Source organism: Amphimedon queenslandica, unplaced genomic scaffold (assembly GCF_000090795.2).
Source record: "Amphimedon queenslandica unplaced genomic scaffold, v1.1 AMPQUscaffold_13509, whole genome shotgun sequence".
Taxonomy (NCBI): Eukaryota; Metazoa; Porifera; class Demospongiae; order Haplosclerida; family Niphatidae; genus Amphimedon; species Amphimedon queenslandica.
In genome coordinates, this window is record NW_003546255.1 from 207,800 (window position 1) to 229,248 (window position 21,449).

Below are 21,449 nucleotides of genomic sequence, written 5' to 3' on the forward strand. Positions count from 1 at the left end.
TATACACATATCTTCTTAGTATTACTATTATTCTCTTTTTTTTTTTTTTTTTTTTTATTATTTATTTTTTTTTTGAATTGGTATGCAACCCCAGACCCCCACAGAAAAGAAAGGAACATTAAAGAATAGGAGAGGGGGGAAGGGGGAAAGGAGGGAAGGAGAGAAAGAAGAGAGAGGAGGGGGGGACTGAGGTTTATCCTTAGCGGTTCAAAGCGGGGGTGATGACGCACCCCAGAGCCTTAAAGGAACATCCCATGGCTATCCCTAGGTTTATAATAGCACCCGGGGGGAGATAATGAAACCCCCTGGGGCCATATCTGTGGGATAACATAAAACAGCACGCCAAAATACAATAAAATGGGGGGGGGCATAATAGGCTAACATACACAGTAGAGGTGCTAGTCTGGAGACAATTGTGATCTGGGATATTAACATAGTATTATAATAAATCTGCTTCATTCATTTTAAATCCCTTATGCCAATGTATTACAAATATTAGTCTTAAATCCCGATCCCAATTATAAACACACCGTCTCATAATACCAGCACCTGGTCTACTGACCTGTGATTAAAATCACAGACTAACAAGCAATAGAGAAACAGTACAAATAGTTATACCTGGAGTTATGCCTGCTGAGGACACACCAGAGAAGGGGACGGTAGATGTTGTAATGGGTAAGGTCAATGAAGAGCTGGTAGCGGCAGCTGATGACCCGGGGCTCGACCCGTCGGGGGACAACTCAGTGCGCACCATGTTCCTGACCAACGATCCCAGGAAGGAAATTGCCGCGGGGGTCAGGGATGGCCCAGAGGAGGTTGTTGTCGTGGACCGGCTGCTTCCGTTAGCCAATGACGCTGGTGTGGAAGTAGTTGAAGTTGCGGTGATAGAGGTGCTCCCAGATCCGGAAGCCATAGCAATACGAACTATAATCGACCAGGTATGAGCAGAAAACAAAGGAGGGAAATGATAGCGCAGATAGGCTGTCTTGAGAAAGACCGATCAATAGCGTGAAAGGAGTTGAGGACTTGAGGGGCGTCTCTAAAGTGCGGTAAAGAAAGAGCTGTAATAACGAAAAGGGGGGATCAGACGAGATCGAGAGTCTCTAAAGAGAGAGCTGTAGCAACAGAAAGGAGGATTAGACTAGATTCTCCACGGACGAAAGTATCTCCTTAGCCTCTTCCACTGCACTTGCCTTCCAGCGAGCTTCTCAGTTCTGCATGAGTGATCTCCCACGCATGCGCAAAACGTGGGGGCGGGCTCAGCTCGGTCCCGCGGGGCCGTCCGCCCCCTCCATTCCGTGAGAGTGGTCCCCTGCTGATTAACCTGGCTTAAAGCTAGGCTCTAAACCACATTAAAAACTGTCACTTCCTTAAAAGGTAATGAAGGGTGGCATTGTGGTGCAAAAATTATCAGCAAGTGGTCAGAGGGGTATTTTTCTTATCAATAGTCAGGACAATAAAGCATGATTTCTAAGGGTACTCAATCAAAAGTGATATTATAGTATTAGAGTAAATACTAAATCTGTGACAACATTAATTTTCACCTCCTTCATTAGCAGCAACACTAGTTCCACTTGTAACAGCAGTTGCAGCAGCACCACCTCCACCTATCATTGATATGAGGATTGATACAGGGAATTATAATACATACCTAGCTCTTTAAGCATGGCATGTCCTATCTCCTTTGCACTTTCCTGAGTAATCAATACATTACACACTTTTACAAGATATCCTTTTTCATCAAGAGAAGCATCTAATCGATTAGCTACATTGTTCATTAGTTTGTCAGCTTTAGTAGCGTCAGGAATCTCATCTGTCGTCACATAATCTCTAGTTGCTGATGCTATTAGGCCCTGGGCATGAAGTGCTTTAGTGACATCACTCACATTTTCTGATACTGCCTTGGATAGCTTAGCTGAGTACTTCTGCAATATCTCCTTTGGAATTTCTATTGTCAAAGAAAAAGTACGACATGCATACAATGTGCCATACAAATGTATGATCTTCCTTACGACTCATTGTTCTGCCCTTTTTGTGTTTTATAACAAAAATCTAAAGGCAAAGGAGTGAGAACTAAGAACGTTCTTCTTGGTTCAGGAACAGTGAGTTTGTGGAATTTACAACCACCACACCTTTTAGATCTACTTTCGCGGGTAAAAAAGCGCCAAGTTAGAGTCAAAATGCCTTACAACAACAAACTACCGGTATGCTTTATAATAATAAAAGTAAAAAATAACGCATAGCAAATTAGCAATTGTTATTTGTACCTACTAAGTCCTACTCTACAAAAAATTATTCTGACAAGAACTTTTCAAGTTTGTCTTTTGCTTTGCCCAGTTGATCAGGATAATCATCACAAAGCTGCCTCAATGTATCCCAACTAATATCTTTATTGGCATCAAACCACCTCTCAAATACAAGAATAAGGTTGTCCATTGCTGCGCCAGGTAATTGTGTCAGATCAGACACTTTTACATCTAATCCAATCCCTATTAGCTTAAAGTGGTTCGAAGAAGGACCAAATATCTTGGTAACTGCAGCCATGTTAAGCTTCTTAATCTTGCCTAATAGTAGATAGAAGATTAGTCTATAATACTTAGATATAATTCAAATTTTCACCTCCAGTAGCTCCGCCTGTATCAGTAACTTGAGCTATTGAGTGTATTGGTAAAAGCATCAATTCAGTCATTTATAAGACATACCTAGTTCTTTAAGCATGACGTTTCCTATCTCTTTTATTGCTCCACCTTGCTGAGTCAATATATTACACACTTTTACCAGATATTCTTTGCCATTAAGAGAAGCTTCTAATCGGTCAGCCACATCCAGCATTAGTCTATTGGCTTTAGCAGAACTAGCCACTCCAACTGTTGTCACTACATATTCTCTAGTTTCTGGTGTTATGAGGTCCTTGGCATGAAGCGCATTAGTGACATTACTCACATTTGCTCCTACTGCCTTGGCTAGCTTATCAGAGTACTTCTGTAATATCTCCTTTGGAGTTTCTACAGTTCAAATAAAGAGTATATATGTGATACATACATATATCTATGTCATATGATCTTCCTTACGACTCATTGTTTTTCCTTGTAAATTTATCCTAGGCTATGACAGAAATTTAAAGGCAAGAGAATAAAAAACCATTAAAATTACTATCTTACAATGACTGTAGGCTGGTCTACAGCTGCCTTGATCCAAAGAGAAGGCTTGTGGTTGGTTCCGAGACAGTGGACTTCTGGAATGCAACCAGCCACACCCTTGTTTTTGTATTATGCTCCGCCCATTCTCAAACTTTCATACAAACACACTGTGTGTTTGCAGTATAATGTTATTACCACATACATGGCGGCAGCTGACTCTTTCTGCTCGGGCGTTATTTAGGAGTAAATAGTTCCCTTGATAGTTCCGGAGAGGTTATGGTAAAGCTGAAGCTATTGCAGGCAGAGAACAATGGGAGGCCATTTTCGAAGAGGTACAGCTACATGTACATATAGATCTGCATGCATCAAAATATTATAATATGTACTTTGGAACTTTGGAATCATTGCTATGATTGCTCAAAGGTACCCAATAAATAGTTATGAATAAAGGTGGATTTACACAATATTACACTAAAGGTAGGTTCTCAATATGACACATTGTTTTTCTAGTGTCATGACTGGAAGTGCTGTATAAATCAATGGGAGTATGCATCAATGCGTCAGAATAGAAATGTTTTCTAATCTGACACATTGACGCATGGTCCCATTGGTTTATACAGCACTTCCGGTCGTGACGGACGTGCATGCATCATATTGAGAACCCGGCTTAATCCAGATGTTACATTGATGCTTGAGTGGAATCTGGCGTGAAGCATGTGTCAATTGTCAAAAGGTCAAATTGCTCACACTTTTAATTAAAAATTGACAGTATGTTGGCCTAACGTAATATTGTTGAACCAAATTCAACTAACTTCTGCATCAACATAACATCAGGACTAGCATCATATTATAAATCTGCCTTAAAGGTTTGCATTCATATATTAACTATTAGCAAATGATGTTTTATGTTTGCTTTGTTTTAAAGGTTTGCTTTGTGTGGTTGTAATCACAGGTTCCTTACACTAACATCAGACAACAGGATAATGGCCATCAGTGAGAAAGCTAAAGGCAAGGAAATAATGACAGTCAGTAGCTACCACGCCTACTTTACGACCACACCCATAGTTACAAACTGACGTCCCAATAGTTAAAAAGGGAAAGAGTGAGTTTGAGATAGAGGAATAAGATGCTTATAGACACATGGAAGCATTTGAAACTGGTTTTGTGTGAGATGACAACTTCATAATGAAATAATGTTAGTTTATTTTTATTTTCTTTAGTAAAAAATTTTTAAGTTTTCAAAATTACAAATAAGGATTATATAACAAGACTTCCCGTGACTCACTTTACTCTTCAATGAAAGATGGTAATAAATGCACAAGGCTCTGTTAGACAGGTTGGTCACATGATTTGTAGTCACGTGACCTGTCAGGTTAATTTCATTCTGTAGGAGAAAAAAGATGAAAGCAGACAGATACTGCAAATAGCATGTATATTGTATTGTATGTACTTTTTATTACAAAAGATTATAATAGTAATGCAAATCAAAGAAAGATGAAATTACTTATTGTTATGTGGTTCAGTATCTTAAATAAAATAAAGAATAACAAAATAATGTGTTCAAATAAGAATAAATACAAGTGTAGTAAATTTTAGTCCATATCTCCTTCATTATAACAACTTAACAGGAACTTTTACTTTTCTTACTGCTAGTTGGACACAATTCTGGATCAGTCAGTGATTGATCAGCAGCCCCTCTTAATCTCTTGCATCCTAAATAAAAATATAATAGTGTGTACATTTCCATATCATACAGTACATTAGCTGATATGTGTCTTACTGATGTGTTCAGCTGAATTTTTATGATATTCTTTGAGACAATTAACTAGTGTGGTCCAGTTTGCTCCTCCTTCTTTATCTACACCATCAGTTCTTTCTAACCATTTAGCTAGACATTCTCGAAGGCACACATAGCTTCCTTCTTTAGAGAAATTTAAACGTATATCTTTCAATGTACCATGATACAGTCCTAATTTAAGACCAAGATCAAACCAGGATTCATTAGGAAAATGACGCTCTTTCATATCAGTTAAGATCTGATCTAAATCACAGATATTGACTGCTAGTGGACACTCCAAAACTATAATAAAAGACGAAATGATATTGAGTCAAATTGGTGCAAAATTAAAAATACATTTTAATTTTAAAACTGTGCACAGTTGATTTGACCCTGATTGATTAAACTATTGATAAGGGCTTTGATTTACCTGGGATTAGTGCTTCTGAATCAGGAGTATAATCTGTAAAACTACAGTCTTTTAAACCAAACCAGCACCAGTAGCTCTTATCATCTTCACGTATGTGAGCTGATGTAGCACATAAAGAACAATTTACCAAAAAGTTTTTATCTACAACACAGTAACAGTTCTTTTCCTTGGGACAAGAGAATGCATTAATGTGATTGCACTTCACATTGATGGCATCAGCACTTTGATCGATGGCTGTCATGACTACTTCATAAATATAGGGGCAGTTGTCCTTTGCGTTCTCAACTGATCCAACAAAATAAACCTCAATATGAGTGTAGCGATTGATTATGTGAAGTGTATAACGTTTTCCCCTAATTTTTATCCACAGAGACAATGCGTCACGATACTTGTAGTACTGCTGTGGCTTTAATGGAGGGAATTCAATGCTAAAAGAGTGTTCCTCCCTCGGTTCCTCCTGATTGACTTGGAGGAGGTGAGTGATGAGTAAAGGAAACATTCCCTGTGGAACTGGGATAGAATTGGGCCCATACTGACCATGCTTCTCTTGCCAGACTATAAGGAGAGGCTTGGCTTCTGTTTGAGGCATAGGTAGATCAGTGTATGCCTGCAAGGCACAAGGAAAGAAATAATCCCCTCCTGTTGCTTTAGTAATGACACGAAGATGAATGAGAAGGTCAATTAAATGTGAGGGCTCAAAATGAGGTGGAAAGAAAAGTTCAACATCTGATTTTAAATGAGACAATAGCTTCTCCTGAAAGAAACCAAAATTATGAAGCTTGTTAATATCTTTATCTAAAGGTACAGGGTTTGTGATTAAATGCAGTGCAGCTCTTTCAACATAAGTCAGAGCCAATAAACGTGATAGAATCTCGACCAAAGGCTGAGGATCAACAAAAACTAACTCTGGCAAAATATCACGAAAATATAGGACAATAGTGACATTATGGAGATACTGTAAGGCATCCTTAGTATCATTCTCACTCATTTTAAACTTTTTACCAGCAGCTATAACTTCATCAATTATAAGAACATTGCGGCTCTCCCTTTCTGCTACCTTTTGCAACCAAAGCTCAAATGCAAACCAGCGAATCGGCATATTTAATTTAAGAGAAGTGCCACTACAATTTGCTATTGATTGACATAATCTCTGTCCTGCTGCTAATCTTCCTTCATCTTTGAGGATTAGTGTATTTACAGGAAATACGATAGACACCCCACGTTCATTAGGAGCAACATAATTTTGTATATCAGGCTTCAATGAAGACATTAACTCTTTATCAATCTTTTTGAGGCTATCATGACTTATGAGATCATAATGTGTGCCTAATACAAAATGCATTGGATGTGAAGGTGTTTCAAGGACATGAGGGACATCAATTGGTTTGAAAATGGCTCCAGAAGAAACTGCAGACTGAAAGAATTCCCGATTTGAATATTTTAAATTCAAACCACACGAAAATTTCTCCCCTCCAATTCTGTACTGAAAATCAAGCTTCTTATCAAGAGGTTGGGAGAGATCAAGAGTGATGATATTCAGAGAAGCTGTTCTAATAAACAATGGTAACAGCTCCTGGTATGCTGGCTGACCTCCAGAATCAATAACATACAGCCAATCGCCTCTTAACTGAACTGCTGATCGTTGGATGGTGTCTACAATTTCTTGAATAACAGTTTCAGTTTCATCATTATTGGCTTCATTTGATACTGAGCTTGCTAAAATAATAGTTTCATTTATTTCTATAGAAGCAGAAGGATGGCCGTGTTCTGGTTGTTGTAAAGGTGAAGTAGTTAAAGATTCTTCAGGCTGAGAAGCAGCTGCCACATTTAAATCAGAAGCCAGTCTTTCAAGTAAACCAGCTCTAGTAACTTTTTCCCATTTCAAATCGTCTACAGATACTCTTGTAGCTCTGACAGTTGGACGAGCAATTGGTGTACTGTCAGTGACACGCTCAGTAGGTGGGTCTTCATTTAGTAGAAGGTGCAGCGCACAGGTCTTGCCAGCTCCAGGAGGTCCATGCATGTTAACACGAGTAACAGTTAGCTTAACACTACCTTCTTTTAGCCATTTATCTACAACTTCTAGAAACAATCAAAATGAAAAATTAAATTGTGAAGTAAGTCAAGTAACATGTTTTTATTACCATTTGAGACAGGAAATAGTTGGTCTATTGATTGCAATATAAACTACAACTATTACTTCCTTAAAAGGCAATGAATGGGCAGCATTGTGGTGCAAAAATTATCAGTAAGTGGTCAGAGGGTATTTTTCTTATCAATAGTCAGTACAATAAAGGCTGGTTCACTTTTAATCAAAAGTGTGGGCAATTTGACCTTTTGACGCATGCTTTCCGCTGATATCGATCCAGATTCGATTCCAGCGTCAACGTAACATCAGGACTGACTAGTGTAATATTGTGAACTAGCCTTAAAGGCTGGTACAATATAAGCCCAGTGTACTATTTTTAATCAAAAGTTTGGGCAATTTGACTTTTACATGATTTATGCTAGAATAGAACCAAATCCTATTCTAGTGTCAACGTAATGCCAGGACTAGCGTCATATTGTAAACCCGCCTTTACTAATGTATATCTATGATAACATTAATTTTCACCTCTACTAGCACGAGTTCCTAGTTCTTTAAGCATGATATGTCCTAGTTCTTTAAGCATGACGTTTCCTATTTCTTTTATTGCTCCACCTTGCTGAGTCAATACATTACACACTTTTACCAGATATCCTTTTTCGTCAAGAGAAGCTCCTAATCGATCAGACACATCCAGCATTAGTCTATTGGCTTTTGCAGAATTAGCCACTCCAACTGCCGTCACTACAAATTCTCTAGTTTCTGGCGCTATGAGGTCCTTGGCATGCAGTGCGTTAGTGACATTATTCACATTGGCTCCTACTGCCTTGACTAGCTTATCAGAGTACTTCTGTAATATCTCCTTTAGAGTTTCTACAGTTCAAATTAAGAGTACATATGTGATGCATACATAACTATCTATCATATGATCTTCCTTACGACTCATTGTTTTTCCTTGTGTCTTAGGCTATGACAGAAATCTAAAGGCAAGAGAATAAAAGGCTATTTAAATGACTATCTTACAACGACTGTAGGCTGGTTTACAGCTGCCTTGATTCGAAGAGAAGGCTTGTGGTTGGTTCTGAGACAGTGGACTTCTGGAATGCAAACAGCCACACCCTTGTTTTTTTGTAGTCATGCTCCGCCCATTAGAAACTTTCCCGGGCAAAAAGGCGCCAAAGTTTAACCCTTTTCTTACCACACACATGGCGGCAGCTGACTCCTTCTCAAGTCTCCTTAAAGGTACGTGATCATCTCCCTCTATAGAATAAAATAAAATATTATTTTTTCAGATAAAAAGTCACTGTCTCCATTCTGTCTCGTACACAGTCTACAAGGAAGACCCTGTCCCTCTGATGATGGAGGGGAGGAAGAGGAGGAGAAAGAAGAAGATAGACTAAAGTGAGCCTTGTGATGCTTCTTAATAATCAATATTTTTCAAATCAGCCAATCAAGTTTGAGTGTCTCGCTTTTTGAAAGTCCCCATTCAAAGCTACCTCCGTCTACTGTCCAGCCAATCAGAACACCGTCAAATAATGTATGTACATGTAGATCTAATTATTTCTAATTAATGCTCGTTAAACGTGCCTAGGTTGCCACACCTTTGACACTTCAAGTCGATTGTGTTGATAGGGTGTGGTCTTCAGCCATGGCCACACCCACATCAAAGAAGTCTCATTTTTCGTCGATTAGTGAATTGGGAACTAGTTGTAGCTCAATCGACCAATCAGAGAGAGAGAAGGAGAAGAGAGGAGAGAGGGAGATTAGGGAACGTGCTAGGAATCAAGGATCGGAGGTGAGTGTGATCATTTTACTTAAACATGTTTATGAATAATTTTTTTTATATTTTATTTTTAATAGATAATAGTTCGTAGGTTATTTCATAGCCAGCCTGAGGCCACACCCAATTTGCATAATGACTCAATCAACAAAAATGATGACATGATTTCTGACGTTGATCTAAACCACACCCACAACAGCATGGACTTGTTTCATGATAGGGAAGAGGAATATTTGGAGACATCTCCACAACTGATGTTATCAGGGGGTCCGGAACATTCTCTAATATTACCGGAACACGTGGAAGAAGACATGGAAGAGGATGGGAAGGAAAATTTAGAAATTTTTTATGATTCGCTCCTCACTCAAGGGACCCAACCCACTCCAATATTAGAAGTGAAGGGGCCCGAAGCAGATGCATGTATTTCACCTTCCAAGGGGTCTTGTGAAGATATTAATACAGAAGGTATGGAAACAAATGCATCACCTGAGAAGGGGTCCTGTACTGTTGATCCAATATTGGAAGGCAAGGGTCTGAGACACATGTCGCTAGATGTACTTTTCATGAGCAACAGTCAGTTAGATGCTATAGAGACCAAACCACTCTCTCAAGATCACACTCAGCCTAAGGAAACATGCCAGAGTAATGAAGCTAAAAGAGAAGCAGTCAATGAAATCCAAAGTGAAAGTGTCTCTCTGAAGAGGATACACTCACCTGAGTCACAACAACTCAACAAGAAATCTAAATCATTGCAACCACTCCCACAGTTAAAAGCTACACCTACTTTAGGTGGAGCTTTATCAGACAATCAATTGAAGAGAAAGATGTCAACTTTCACTGGGTACCAGACTCCTCTCTCTCGTCCAAAACCCTCCACTAGTTCGTTTAAAGTCCCTCGGCCTAGAGGAGAGGTCAATGAGAGAGAGGAGAGACAGTCTATTGAGAGAGTTTTGAGTAGTTTCAATCCTTTGTCAACTTCCACTCCGTCGGTGGTAAAGGCTCAGGGGGTCCGGTCTCTTTTTAAAACTGGGTCTGGGAAGGATTTGATGATTTCAGACCACTCAATCGAGAAAGCAAAATTAATTTTTGATGACGAGGAAAAGAAAAATGATGAAGGAGGGAAGACTGATCTTATGAAGGTTGATGATAGTGGCTGTGATCAAGGAGAAGAAAGTGGGTGTGGTTTAGAAGATAGCGAAGGATGGACTGTAGCATCTGATTTTGACTGGGAAGAGTTTAATACTTTCACTCAATTACCCGGTGATACTGTAAATGGCCCTTCGACCAATCAAAATGAAGATCCTCAAGTTGCCATGGCGACAGTTAAGACTCCACCCATTTTTGGATTTAAGAATGCTAGTGGGCGAGACATAGCCATCTCAAGTAAAGCACTGACATTTGCTAATAATTTGCTATCAGATGAAATGAATGCCACACCTACCACTGTCATGCCCATATTAAGCACCAGTAAAGGTCTTCATGAAGCCAATCCCATTTCTTATCAGATAGGTTTCAAAACAGCTGGTGGTAAAGATGTAACAATATCAAAGAAGTCGCTTGAAACTGCCAAAAGATTATTAAGTGATGATCCCAACATTCATGAAGCTCCTCCTACTAGTGCCACGCCCATCAGTGGACTAGGATTCACTACTGCTAGTGGAAAGAATGTTAACGTCTCAACTAAATCACTTGAAATTGTCAAAAAATTATTTGAAGATGACGAGGTTACTTCTAAACCCACTAATCACTTAGGGTTCTCCACTGCTAGTGGGAAGGAGGTCCCAGTTTCGTCTCAATCACTTTCAGTTGTTAGAAACCTTTTCTCGGAAGATGCCATGCCCAATATTACTAATCCAGGTCCTAGTGCTAATGTAGCCCCGCCCACTAATATTGGTTTTACTACTGCTGGTGGAAAGAGAGTCGATATTTCTGAGAAATCACTTCAAGCTGTCAGAAGGATTTTTGCTGACGAGGAAACCCCACCTACCAAAGCCCCACCTATCAGTACATCAGCTCTGCCCATTCATATTGGTTTCACTACTGCCAGCGGTAAAGGTGTGGATATATCGGAAAAATCACTTGAAGCTGTGAGAGGAATTTTTGCAGATGATGAAAATGCATCTGCAATAGCCCCGCCCGCTAATAGATTAGGTTTTACGACAGGGAGTGGAAAGGAAGTGAGTGTTAGTGATGAGTCTTTGAAAACTATTAGGAGACTCTTTTCTGATGAGATTCCTTCAGAACCTCCACCCACTCGTGTGATTGGTTTTTCTACTGCTAGTGGTAAAGGGGTGAGTGTTTCTACGGAGTCATTAGAAGCAGTTAAGAACATGTTTAGCGATCATCATGATGATAAAGTAGTATCAATTTCTGATAGATCTCGTCCTTCATCAGAAGCTGCTACCGTAATGACTCCATCAATTTCAAGAACTAGTGATACTTGGGATAATAATAGTACTAATGTTCTTATGACGCCTAATTTAGGATTGAAAACCACACCTTTTGCCCCACCTACTAAGGTACCGGAAAGAAGTAAGCCAATTAAACTATTAATTTAAATTATTTATAATGTGAAAAGCTGATTCATTGAGAAAACAAGCTACTAGTAGAAGAGGTCGTGTTTCCAGACCTGAGAGTATGTGCAGCAGTATTGTGTTACTATTTTTAGTATCACGATCTATTTTAGGTCTATTGTGTGACAGAAATAGTACAATTAAAGCTAAACGAGCAATATGTCAAGATCCAAAGACCACACCTATTGCCACACCTTCCCACATCAAGTATTCTATTATTTAAAATATTTTGAGTTTTTCTTATTTTATGTGCAGGTTTCAAAAAGAGACTCCCAACTCGATGTCCTCCAAATACCGTCGTCCTAAAAGAATCAACCCGGTTTGGGAAGGTGACCTTTCTAGCGATCTCAAGAGGTCACAGCCGACCACTCCCCCTCCCTCCTCCCCCCTCACCCCCAGTCAATTATCATCCTTTACTAATCTCAGCCCCCTTAGCCCCGGAACGCTCAACAGCAGTCGACTCAATATCAACGACTCTCTATGTAACGCCCCTCCCCCACCTGTCCTCCCTCGGTCTCCTGGTCAGGTGGTCCAGGGACAAGAGGGAACCATAACGAGGGCAAGGGGACGTCCTGGTTGCCAACGGATACCATTGATTGCCATGGCAATGGAAAATGGGAGGCTTGGCGGGTACAGCGAGGAAGAGGTTAGAGTATACATGTACATGTACACAATTTTAAATTATTTTTTTATTAATAGTTATTAAGTAAAGGGGTTTGTCCTAGTGTGCTCTCTGTGTCTGTTTCTAATGCTTCCAGTTTTGTATTTGAGGGGCGGGGTTTCTTTAGCCCTGCCTCCTTGAGGAGGGGATGGGTCTGTGTTGGTGATGGAGTTGTACTGAAACTAAGTGAGAGGAATACAGCTGGAGCAGAGGAGCTATGGAGGTACAGAAAATAAAATACATGTCCATGTTCATTTTCTTTCATTTTATTTTAGTGCATTTTCTCTCAGTCCTGGTGTTGATGATGCTCTTATTAGTAAGGACTGGTTCACTAATCACTACAAGTGGATTGTATGGAAACTGGCCACCATGGAGATATGCTTCCCTGAGAAATGGGCTGGAAGGTAACATAAACTGTGCTATATACATGTACTTATACACATTGTATTCTTCTCTCTCTTTCTTAATACGTGTACATGTGCCTGTACATGTAGGTGCCTAACAGTTGATTGGTGTCTCTTACAATTGAAGTATCGTTATGATATTGAAATAGATCAAGCTAAAAGGTTCATGTCCTTATCATTTAATTGTACATTATTTACTTTTTTCTCTCATACACTGTAGGTCTATTATCCATAAGATATGTGAAGGGGATGACACACCCACACGTCACATGATCCTCTGTGTATGTCACATGACACAAGAGACCAATGCAAGCAATGAAGTACAACTACATGTACATGTACTTTATACTTTTATTTATTTTTTATTGTCTTATTGTAGGTGGCTTATTCTTTGGAGCTTACCGATGGATGGTATTCTATTCCGGCTAAATTAGACAGACCATTGTCCTCCTTTGCTGCTCGTGGTTTGATATGTGTGGGTGGGAAACTTGCTGTATTTGGGGCGGAGCTAAGTGGAGATCAAACTAATGGACATCCACTAGAGGTACGTGTAAAAATGGTCATAACTTGAAAAATTGAAGTCGGAATCAGCTCAAACTTTCTACATATCATAAGGACATCAATATGTATCAGAAAACATAATAAAAATTGGGGGTGATTTCGGAGCCATTTTTTGGAAAAAACCATGGGCTATATAGTACAGGGTATTTTTCAGAAAATGGCCAATTTTTAAAATGGTCATAACTCGAAAATTTGAAGTCGGAATCAACTCAAACTTTCTACACAACACAAGGACATCAATATGTATCAGAAAACATAATAAAAAGTGGGGGTGATATGGAGCCATTTTTTGGAAAAAACCATGGACTATAGTACAGGGATTTTTTCAAAAATTGGCCGATTTTTTCAAATGACCATAACTCAAAAATTTGAAGTCGGAATCGGTTCAAACTTTCTACATAGCACGAGGACATCAATATGTATCAGAAAATGTAATAAAAATTGGGAGTGATTTTGGAGCCATTTTTTTAAAAAAACCATGGGCTTTACTGCAGGGAATTTAGCATAATTTTTGATGGCCATAACAATGTTAGTCAATGTAACAAAAGTACATTAATATTATTTTTAGGTCTCCAAGTCCAAGTTATTGTTATTAAATGCTAATTCAGTGAGGAGAGCTCATTGGTCGGCTCGTCTTGGACTATTACCACACCCAGTCCCTCCCTCATTTCCACTTCAATCCATTATACCAGCTAGAGGCATAATACCAGCCATTGAGGTTTGAATCATGTGATTGTCATGTGACTTTTACATGTAGCACATGTACAGGTCATCATTGCAAGATGCTATCCTTTGCTTTATGTTGAGAGAGGGTCCTCCGATGGAGATGGGCGGGGCTTTAATGGGCGTGTCTTCAGGAGACGGCACGAGGAGGAGAGAGTGGAGAGAGAGTGGGAGGAGAAGAGACAAAAGAAAATGGAAGAGATTTATAAAAGAGTTGAGAAGGAGTACAAAGAAGAAGTAGGTAAGGGGAGAAGAGAATTTAAAAATTATTACATATATTCTTATTGTTACCATCCCTCCTCTCTCTCTTTCTTTTAGAAAGTCACTCAAGACACAGAAAGAGAAGGTCCAGTAGGGTGTCAGTTCGTTATGTTAAACAGCTCCAAGATGGAGAGGAAATATACAATCAACTGCAGTCCTCATCAGATCCTGACTCATTCATGGTATGAGAGAAAGAGTATGAGAATGTAATGGTGAAGTACACGTACATGAACAATGTACATGTATGTAAGTAAACATGTGCATGTACATGTACAGTACAGCTCAGCTATAAGTTTTCGTTTATACTAGTGATCTCCAGCATTACCTACGTTCCACACTGGTGCAATGACTACACTAGTGTAGGGACACGCACATTATTCGGGAATTTCTTTTGGAATAATGGGTGTGAAATTTAGAGAAAGAATAATGGGTTAAAATTTGCCTGCCTGGATCACATGATCAATATTTAACCCTTTCAATACTGCATGAGCATGTGTCAGGATGTCAGCAAACAGTACAGTACAATTTAACAGCATTTTACAGCAACAGCAATGAGTAACTCCACTACTGAACAGATTTCAGGACACTCAAATTCACTTGAGGATTACATTGAGTCATCAGTAGTGTTACAATATAACCATGAATGATGATATTAATAATCAAAACTTGATGAATTTTTGGTATTATCAGAGCATAATAATGGGAATAATGGGCTAAAAAGGAGAGAATAATGGGATTGAGGAAGAGAATTGAAGAATAGAATTATAGGGTTGAAAAAAAAGAATAATGTGCATGTCCCTACACTAGTGCACCACAAAACAAGATAAGTACATGATGTACATGATAAATACACGATACAGGTGCTACCTTCACTAGTGCAGCTTGGATGCATAGACAAGTTGCACCTGTGTCATGTACACAATAAGTTAACTTATAGCTGAGCGGTACTGTACATGTATTTGTAAAGTGTACTCTTCATATTTTTACTATTTTTAGGAGCTTCTTTCTTCTACTCAGCGTACACTTTTAGAGAGCTATCAAGTTTCTCTTTCATCAAAGAAACAAGAAGAGTTACAATCACGAATTAAGAAAGCAGTTGAAAAGGCCGGTGAAGAGGTGAGTGTGATCCGTTATTAATTATAAATATTATTGTTTTTTAGTTGCCGCCCACTCGTAATGTATCCCAATTACTGAGACTAGTACTGGTACAGTATGGGGAAATACCCTCTTCTACTTGTGAGTGGTGGGTGGGGCTGTGGGTGTGGTTTTATTTGTTATAGGTTGTTTGCTTAGTGCTTGGAATGTGGGTGGATCTGAAATGAGAGATAACCTTAAGGAAGGAGTTGCTCTTAGAATAAGTAAAGTATCAGCTAATTCAAAGTAAATAATCAAAGCTTTGAATGTACAATGTACTTGTACATGTATGTGTACATTTGATTATTATTTTATTGCTTCAGTTTTCATGATGGACAATTACAATTAAGTTCAGGAAAGTTAACATCTTTTTCACTCCTACCTAAAGACCAATCTTACATGATTAACTATACACAAAGACAAGTTAGTTTATACAATTTAATAGTAGTATCATGGATAAGTAATATAAATGAGAAGGAGTCTCTATACATTGTGTTGTGCACTAGAAGAATTGCCATACACAAAATAAACTACATGTAACTATGGATAGCTCAATCTACAAAATCTGCACAGTACACAATAAAGTTTTCTAATATCTACAGTACATGTATCATATTTTCTCAGCATTAATCGATTTGTTTGGCATTTTCTAATTTTTTATCCTCTATCTTTTCTGATGCCTTCAGTCCAGCAGTAGTTACTCCTGCTCCTCCAGCTCCTCCAACAATAGCTCCAGCTATAGCACCTCCAATCCCGCCAACTAATGCACCAGCTACAGTACCAATCCCAGGTACTATGGGGCTGCCTAAAACACCACCAGCTACTGCACCACCTGCAGCTCCTACTATAATAGCTCCTGCTGTACCTCCACCTGCAACTGCAACAAGCCCAGAATTTCGCTTATACCAATTTGCAAATGGAACTGCTTGAGGAGTACAGCGTTTTTCACATAATTCCCAAAAATCTGTAGTCCATTCAATTTTGCTTTTAAGCAGACTTTCCTTTTTGCTACTTGTCACAATACTTGGGATGTCTCGAACTACTTCTGCTGAAATTTTGTTTTCTATAAGATACATCTTCATTTGTTCTTTGACTGCATTTTCCTGCCTTTCCATGTGTTGTTTAGCACTCATGCCTGTATTTTCCCCATCCCATTCTATAGCATATTGATCTCCACAGGTGAACACAATAATAGTGTGCTGCATCAAGCTATCACCCAGTGCTCTTACCATCTCTTTGAGTATCATCTGACAGTTTTTATCAAATCTGGCATACAATCTGTGGCATATTAGAACAATGTCAGCACTCTTCATTTTTGATATTGCTTTTTCAATGATAGATCGATCTTTTGTTTTTGTATCTCCAAAACCCAGAGTATCATATACTGTAACTTCTTTATTTTCACCTACTGTGTGGTGAATTTCATGCACCATCTCATGCTCAGTAGGTGTTACAGAACCACCAACCGTTGCCCTGTTTGCTCCGAGTATTTTGTTGATAAAGGAAGACTTCCCAACTCCATTGTGACCGATCACCAGAATTTTCATGCCATTTTTTATTCCTTTGTCTGGTTGAATACCAGTAGCCATGTCTTACAAGTTAACCGTAGGTCGGCGGCTGCAATTATTCGCGGTCATAAAAATTCAATTAAAAACCATGGAAACCCATGGGCCCAGCCTACCGAGGTGTTATTTTAATTGAAAACGGCGCGATATTGAAGGAAAGCACCTTGCTGGCAAGTTGCTGCAGTGTTCTTGAGCTGTTGTTCTTCTTGTGTTACTAAGCCTTGGTCTCTTTGGAGCTGCTTTTACCTGTTCTTTACTGTCTCGCCGCGCCGCATCTTGGGACTCTCCACCCATTCTAGTTAGTGTTTATTGAATTGGGTGTGGTTTATTATCACCACCACACGGACTAGCAACAATTTGCAGCAAAGAGGCTGAAAGAGCTCTGAGATAGAAGTCCATACAAGAAGTTAACAGGTAGAGAAAGACTCGTTATTGATGAATGGCTCCAGTAAAGCTGCTAAAGAACAGATGAATAGCTGAACACTAAACACGTGGTCTTATTGTCATAGCAATGCTCTAACAGTTACCATGGTTTTTAATTGAACTTTTTAAGTTTTTTTTAATGACCGCGAATAATTGCAGCCGCGAATATATCCCGACTGTACTTGATGTAAAATCTGCTGATTTTGCTCTGCTAGGCTGCAGCTAGCCATAGATATTAGAGTAAATGAAATTTAATTGGTCCCATTTACTATTATAAGAGAACTGTAAGCTGAAAAGTAAAGAAAAGTTGCTGTCTTGCTGTGTAACTAGGGAAAGTGGCATCTGTTGCTATGGCACAATACAAAGGAATGCAATTATTATCCTGCCCTTTTCTAGTTTCCTATCAGTCCCTTTTATTTACTCTTAATATTTATGAGCTAGCCCCATAGTTATTATAGACTACGTAACCGCAAGAGTAGATAATAATAGAAGCGAGTGTCTTACGGCGTAGAATTGAAGAGTCACATTCAGGATATTTTCAGTATTCTTGAGTAGTTATTCAAAAATAACTAGCAATATAATAACTACTCAAATAAAATACTGAAAGTATCCTGAATGTGACTCTTCAATTCTACGCCGTGATGAAGCAGGGGGTATATGCACAGTAGGACACTCTCTTCTAATTATTATCTACTCTTGGTAACCGGGATAGGAAACTAGCTCATGTGATCCATTCAAACCAGTATCAACCGCCCGGCCAACGACCGTCATTGGATTTTGGTGGGTGTGGTCAAAAAATGGCTACTCATCGACGACATTCAAAGGAAGATTGTATTCAAGCCAATGTTGATTTCTTGTTATTTTAATGATATTTCAATACTTCAATGTTTGTGTGACATGACTGTAATGAAAAAAATACTGATACCATTGTTATTTTGCAAATATACAGTGATTTTGTTCAAATTTGTGTTAGTTGCAAATTTGAAAAACTTTATGTACCTGTTGCACTATCACACGGGCAAAAATAGACTAACAAGATCATTGAAGATGTTGCCACAATCATTGTGCATGGAACTGTCATAGTTTCATTTACTCACTATGTTAGAGGAGTAATAACTAAAATATTGTTTTTGCAAACAGTCCACTGTTGTACCTGTTACAGCTTTTACACAGCAAGTAAAGGATTTTGCTTTTGGATGAGGATAGTTTAATGTTGTGTGCATGGAATTGGGGGGGTTAGCATTTAAATTCATGCAAAGCATTTGACTATAACACTGCTTAAAAACCAAAAATTCATTAATTCTGCATGAAAAGCAAGCAACATGGTCAAATTTATTCTATTTAATGCCCAATCCAATCACGGACGTCCGCCGGGGGAATCCTAGTTTCCTATCCTGGTTACGTAGTCTCTAATATCTATGCTAGCGCTAGCTAGCAATGAGACACGCCCAAAAAGGCATGATCAGAGATGCAGTTAATTAAGGCATAAGTAGGATAGGGCATTATCCTACGATATACATATTCATTGACAAAATAATATTCATTGTTGCTAAAATAACAAGTGTAGATGGCTAATAACCACTACTTTGAAGCCTTGAAAAAATGTTAATGTTTATCCAAGGTTTTATCATAGTTGCTCAGTGTTCAGGACAATCCCTCTATTTTGCTATGCGAAATGAGTGTAGGCAAAATCATGGCATACTTGTGTGCTATTTTTTCTTGCTTTATCATCATTTCTAAAGGTCTAGATGCACCCTGGGCGTGATTGCTTAACTCTCACATCACTTGTATAGATAGTAGAGTAACTATGTATGGCAATAGAACTAGACCCTTCCCACCTTCTAGTCATAGATAATAGAGTAAATGAAAGGGATTGGAAACTATTGTTCCCGCCCGGTGATGCGGTTTTCGTCACCCCTGGTTACCTGGTTGGCAACGTCCGTGTTTATCTGCATTCCCCATCTTCTCCACAGTAGTTGTTGTGTGGAAAGGATTTCGAAGGAATTTTGTGTGACTATTAGATAACGCTTGCTTATGATATATCTTCTGTTCCACATAGAAAATTTATGGCTACCTATAGCAAGGTTTTTCTTTTTATAAAGCTATTTTTCGACCAGTTATGGGTACACAAAGTCGGCATCTTTTTTGACACTTTTTTGCCTCTACAGCTTTCATGCTTTTGCTATTCTAGTGTTGCCTCGTATCATTCCATAAGTAATTGAAAGTTCTTTTATATTCTGACAAGCTTTTTAGAGTTTAGCTACAAATGTCTTCATCAGAGGGAGAAAACAGCAATTTTATGGGCAAAAGCGCTATAACACTCAAAATATTAATTTAAATATACCAAATAAATAATAATTAACAGTGCAAAACATTGAACTCCTTGATAGTTGAGTTCCTTTTTCATCAGAGTACTCTTCTTGGAGTTATTCTAATTTTAATGAAAAAATCAAGAATTTTGTGGTCAAAAGATAACAAACCGCCTAGTCAGCAATTTTTTTGCTTAGCAACAATACAATCAAATGGCATTATTGCTATGCCCACGCAGAAGTTTCCAATCCCTTTCATTTACTCTATTATCTATGTTCTAGTAGACATTGTAAATTAATTGGCACTTATTCCATGCATGTATCTTTATTCAATACGTTTTTATAGTTCACTTCTTTGTGTCAGTTATCATCATACACTAGTAGAAGAGGAGTCCAGTCTCAATACAATGAGATTGATACTGTTGGTATAATCATTACCACCTTGAGACAAAAACAATTCAACAAGTAAAGAGAGGAACTCTAAAACATATTTAACAAGGTCTATTTTTAGTAATAAAACCATTGATGTATTGTATTTAACTGATGCTGACAAATGCCTGCTCGTAATTAAAGCATGGGAGGGGCTCAAAGTGAGTTAACCACACCCACCATTAATTATGCATTGAAACTTAGTCTGTCGTTGGAGAGGGTGTGGTCACTGCTGGATGCATTGTAGCTGTTAGTAATCTCCGCTATCAAGTTGGGAGTGGTTTAGGGCCACCCACTGGTCATGTGACTGATCGTACAATATTCTCTCAACGTCCAATCGAAGAACATCTTTCAAAACCACTTGATGAGCTAAAACAAAACTTACCAGTAAGAGGAAGTGTGAAAAATTAGTACCTTTTCTTGTATCATTTTTATTAGAATGATATTTCACTGTACTTGCAAGAAATGAGTGTTGCAATCAGTCAGTCAGTCACATGAGAATTGTTTGATGTTCAGAATACATTATATCATTGTGTTATATATGGACTTGTACTTTTAACAATCAATTATGTATCATTTCTATTCAACAATTGAAATTTATCCTATCTATCATTACTTGTATTTATTTATTCAATCATTCAATCCTTCTCTGTGTAACATTATTTTATTATTGTTATTGTTGATGATGATAATGGAACAATAGCTTTGTATTATAAAACAAAGTTATAAAGTAAACTGACGGCAAAAGGAATTCAAAATTTATAAGTATACAAATGAACTGCTTAATCCTCTCATTAGGGAGCTGGTTTAGTTCCAACGTATTCTGTTTCTCTTCCAGTTTTCTTAATGACTGCTAGCACTTCATCAGAAGACAGTGATGTTGTCACATACACTCTTTGTTCCTCCATATTTATTTCAATGTTACTAACACCTTAAAACAATCAAAGAAAGCAAACAAAGAAATTGGGATCTGCTCGAACTCTAGCTCTTTCTCACCTTCTAGTCTCGAGAGGACTCTGTTCACAGCTCCTGAGCAACCTTCACAAGTCATTGTGACTTTAAACTCCAGTATCTAGGAATAATGTATTCAGGAATGAATTGGAGATGATTGTAATAGGAGCTAGCTAGGCTACTTACTTGAGCCATTTTCTTTAGGGCGGGGTAGAGCTACAGGGGGCCCGCCCCGGGGTCGA

General features: G+C 38.5%; 4 protein-coding genes and 1 long non-coding RNA gene across 5 annotated transcripts; 2 read left to right on the forward strand and 3 right to left on the reverse strand.

The window, feature by feature from the left end:
• Positions 1-2,181: 2,181 nt before the first annotated feature.
• Positions 2,182-3,213, reverse strand: LOC109591643 (uncharacterized). The gene is made up of 5 exons (XM_020007334.1): positions 3,162-3,213; positions 3,072-3,105; positions 2,703-3,005; positions 2,620-2,652; positions 2,182-2,564 (listed from the first exon to the last, which is right to left on the reverse strand). Exons 2-5 carry the CDS (start codon positions 3,076-3,078, stop codon positions 2,293-2,295), a joined length of 615 nt encoding a protein of 204 aa, XP_019862893.1. The 5' UTR covers positions 3,079-3,105; positions 3,162-3,213; the 3' UTR covers positions 2,182-2,292.
• A 183-nt stretch (positions 3,214-3,396) lies between these two features.
• On the forward strand, positions 3,397-4,318 carry LOC109591653 (uncharacterized). Its single transcript, XR_002189915.1, has 3 exons — positions 3,397-3,472; positions 4,066-4,165; positions 4,206-4,318. It is a non-coding gene; the product is annotated as an uncharacterized LOC109591653 (long non-coding RNA).
• Positions 4,319-4,647: 329 nt separating this feature from the next.
• Positions 4,648-8,535, reverse strand: LOC100638161 (uncharacterized). Its single transcript, XM_003383549.2, has 6 exons — positions 8,457-8,535; positions 8,373-8,413; positions 7,962-8,306; positions 5,348-7,429; positions 4,921-5,220; positions 4,648-4,853 (listed from the first exon to the last, which is right to left on the reverse strand). The coding sequence occupies exons 2-6, from the start codon at positions 8,377-8,379 to the stop codon at positions 4,762-4,764; spliced, it is 2,826 nt and encodes a 941-aa protein (XP_003383597.1). The 5' UTR covers positions 8,380-8,413; positions 8,457-8,535; the 3' UTR covers positions 4,648-4,761.
• A 103-nt stretch (positions 8,536-8,638) lies between these two features.
• LOC105316492 (breast cancer type 2 susceptibility protein homolog) lies at positions 8,639-20,918 on the forward strand. Its single transcript, XM_020006922.1, has 24 exons — positions 8,639-8,675; positions 8,726-8,834; positions 8,880-8,970; positions 9,025-9,228; positions 9,294-11,745; positions 11,792-11,848; positions 11,900-11,993; positions 12,042-12,432; positions 12,486-12,670; positions 12,723-12,851; positions 12,942-13,013; positions 13,072-13,171; positions 13,231-13,395; positions 13,981-14,130; positions 14,181-14,376; positions 14,454-14,578; positions 15,393-15,512; positions 15,557-15,632; positions 15,677-15,776; positions 15,854-15,953; positions 20,174-20,292; positions 20,339-20,417; positions 20,461-20,643; positions 20,695-20,918. Exons 1-24 carry the CDS (start codon positions 8,639-8,641, stop codon positions 20,752-20,754), a joined length of 5,394 nt encoding a protein of 1,797 aa, XP_019862481.1. The 3' UTR covers positions 20,755-20,918.
• Positions 20,919-20,945: 27 nt separating this feature from the next.
• LOC100638290 (copper transport protein ATX1-like) lies at positions 20,946-21,439 on the reverse strand. The gene is made up of 3 exons (XM_020007344.1): positions 21,394-21,439; positions 21,253-21,328; positions 20,946-21,187 (listed from the first exon to the last, which is right to left on the reverse strand). Exons 1-3 carry the CDS (start codon positions 21,400-21,402, stop codon positions 21,051-21,053), a joined length of 222 nt encoding a protein of 73 aa, XP_019862903.1. The 5' UTR covers positions 21,403-21,439; the 3' UTR covers positions 20,946-21,050.
• Between the last annotated feature and the right edge of the window lie 10 nt (positions 21,440-21,449).

Excerpts from the sequence above, each read along its gene's own strand:
- LOC109591643 (XM_020007334.1), bottom strand. Across the intron at positions 2,653-2,702 it reads CGTCATGCTTAAAGAACTAG|CTCAAGTTACTGATACAGGC; the intron begins GTATGTCTTATA and ends TACACTCAATAG. Across the intron at positions 2,565-2,619 it reads TACAGGCGGAGCTACTGGAG|GCAAGATTAAGAAGCTTAAC; the intron begins GTGAAAATTTGA and ends ATCTACTATTAG.
- LOC100638161 (XM_003383549.2), bottom strand. Across the intron at positions 7,430-7,961 it reads AGGAACTCGTGCTAGTAGAG|AAGTTGTAGATAAATGGCTA; the intron begins GTGAAAATTAAT and ends GATTGTTTCTAG. Across the intron at positions 4,854-4,920 it reads AAATTCAGCTGAACACATCA|GATGCAAGAGATTAAGAGGG; the intron begins GTAAGACACATA and ends ATTTTTATTTAG.
- LOC105316492 (XM_020006922.1), top strand. The coding sequence starts at position 8,639 with ATGGCGGCAGCTGACTCCTTCTCAAGTCTCCTTAAAG. Across the intron at positions 11,849-11,899 it reads TCGTGTTTCCAGACCTGAGA|GTCTATTGTGTGACAGAAAT; the intron begins GTATGTGCAGCA and ends GATCTATTTTAG. Across the intron at positions 20,293-20,338 it reads AGACAAAAACAATTCAACAA|TAATAAAACCATTGATGTAT; the intron begins GTAAAGAGAGGA and ends GTCTATTTTTAG.
- LOC100638290 (XM_020007344.1), bottom strand. Across the intron at positions 21,188-21,252 it reads AGTCCTCTCGAGACTAGAAG|GTGTTAGTAACATTGAAATA; the intron begins GTGAGAAAGAGC and ends GATTGTTTTAAG.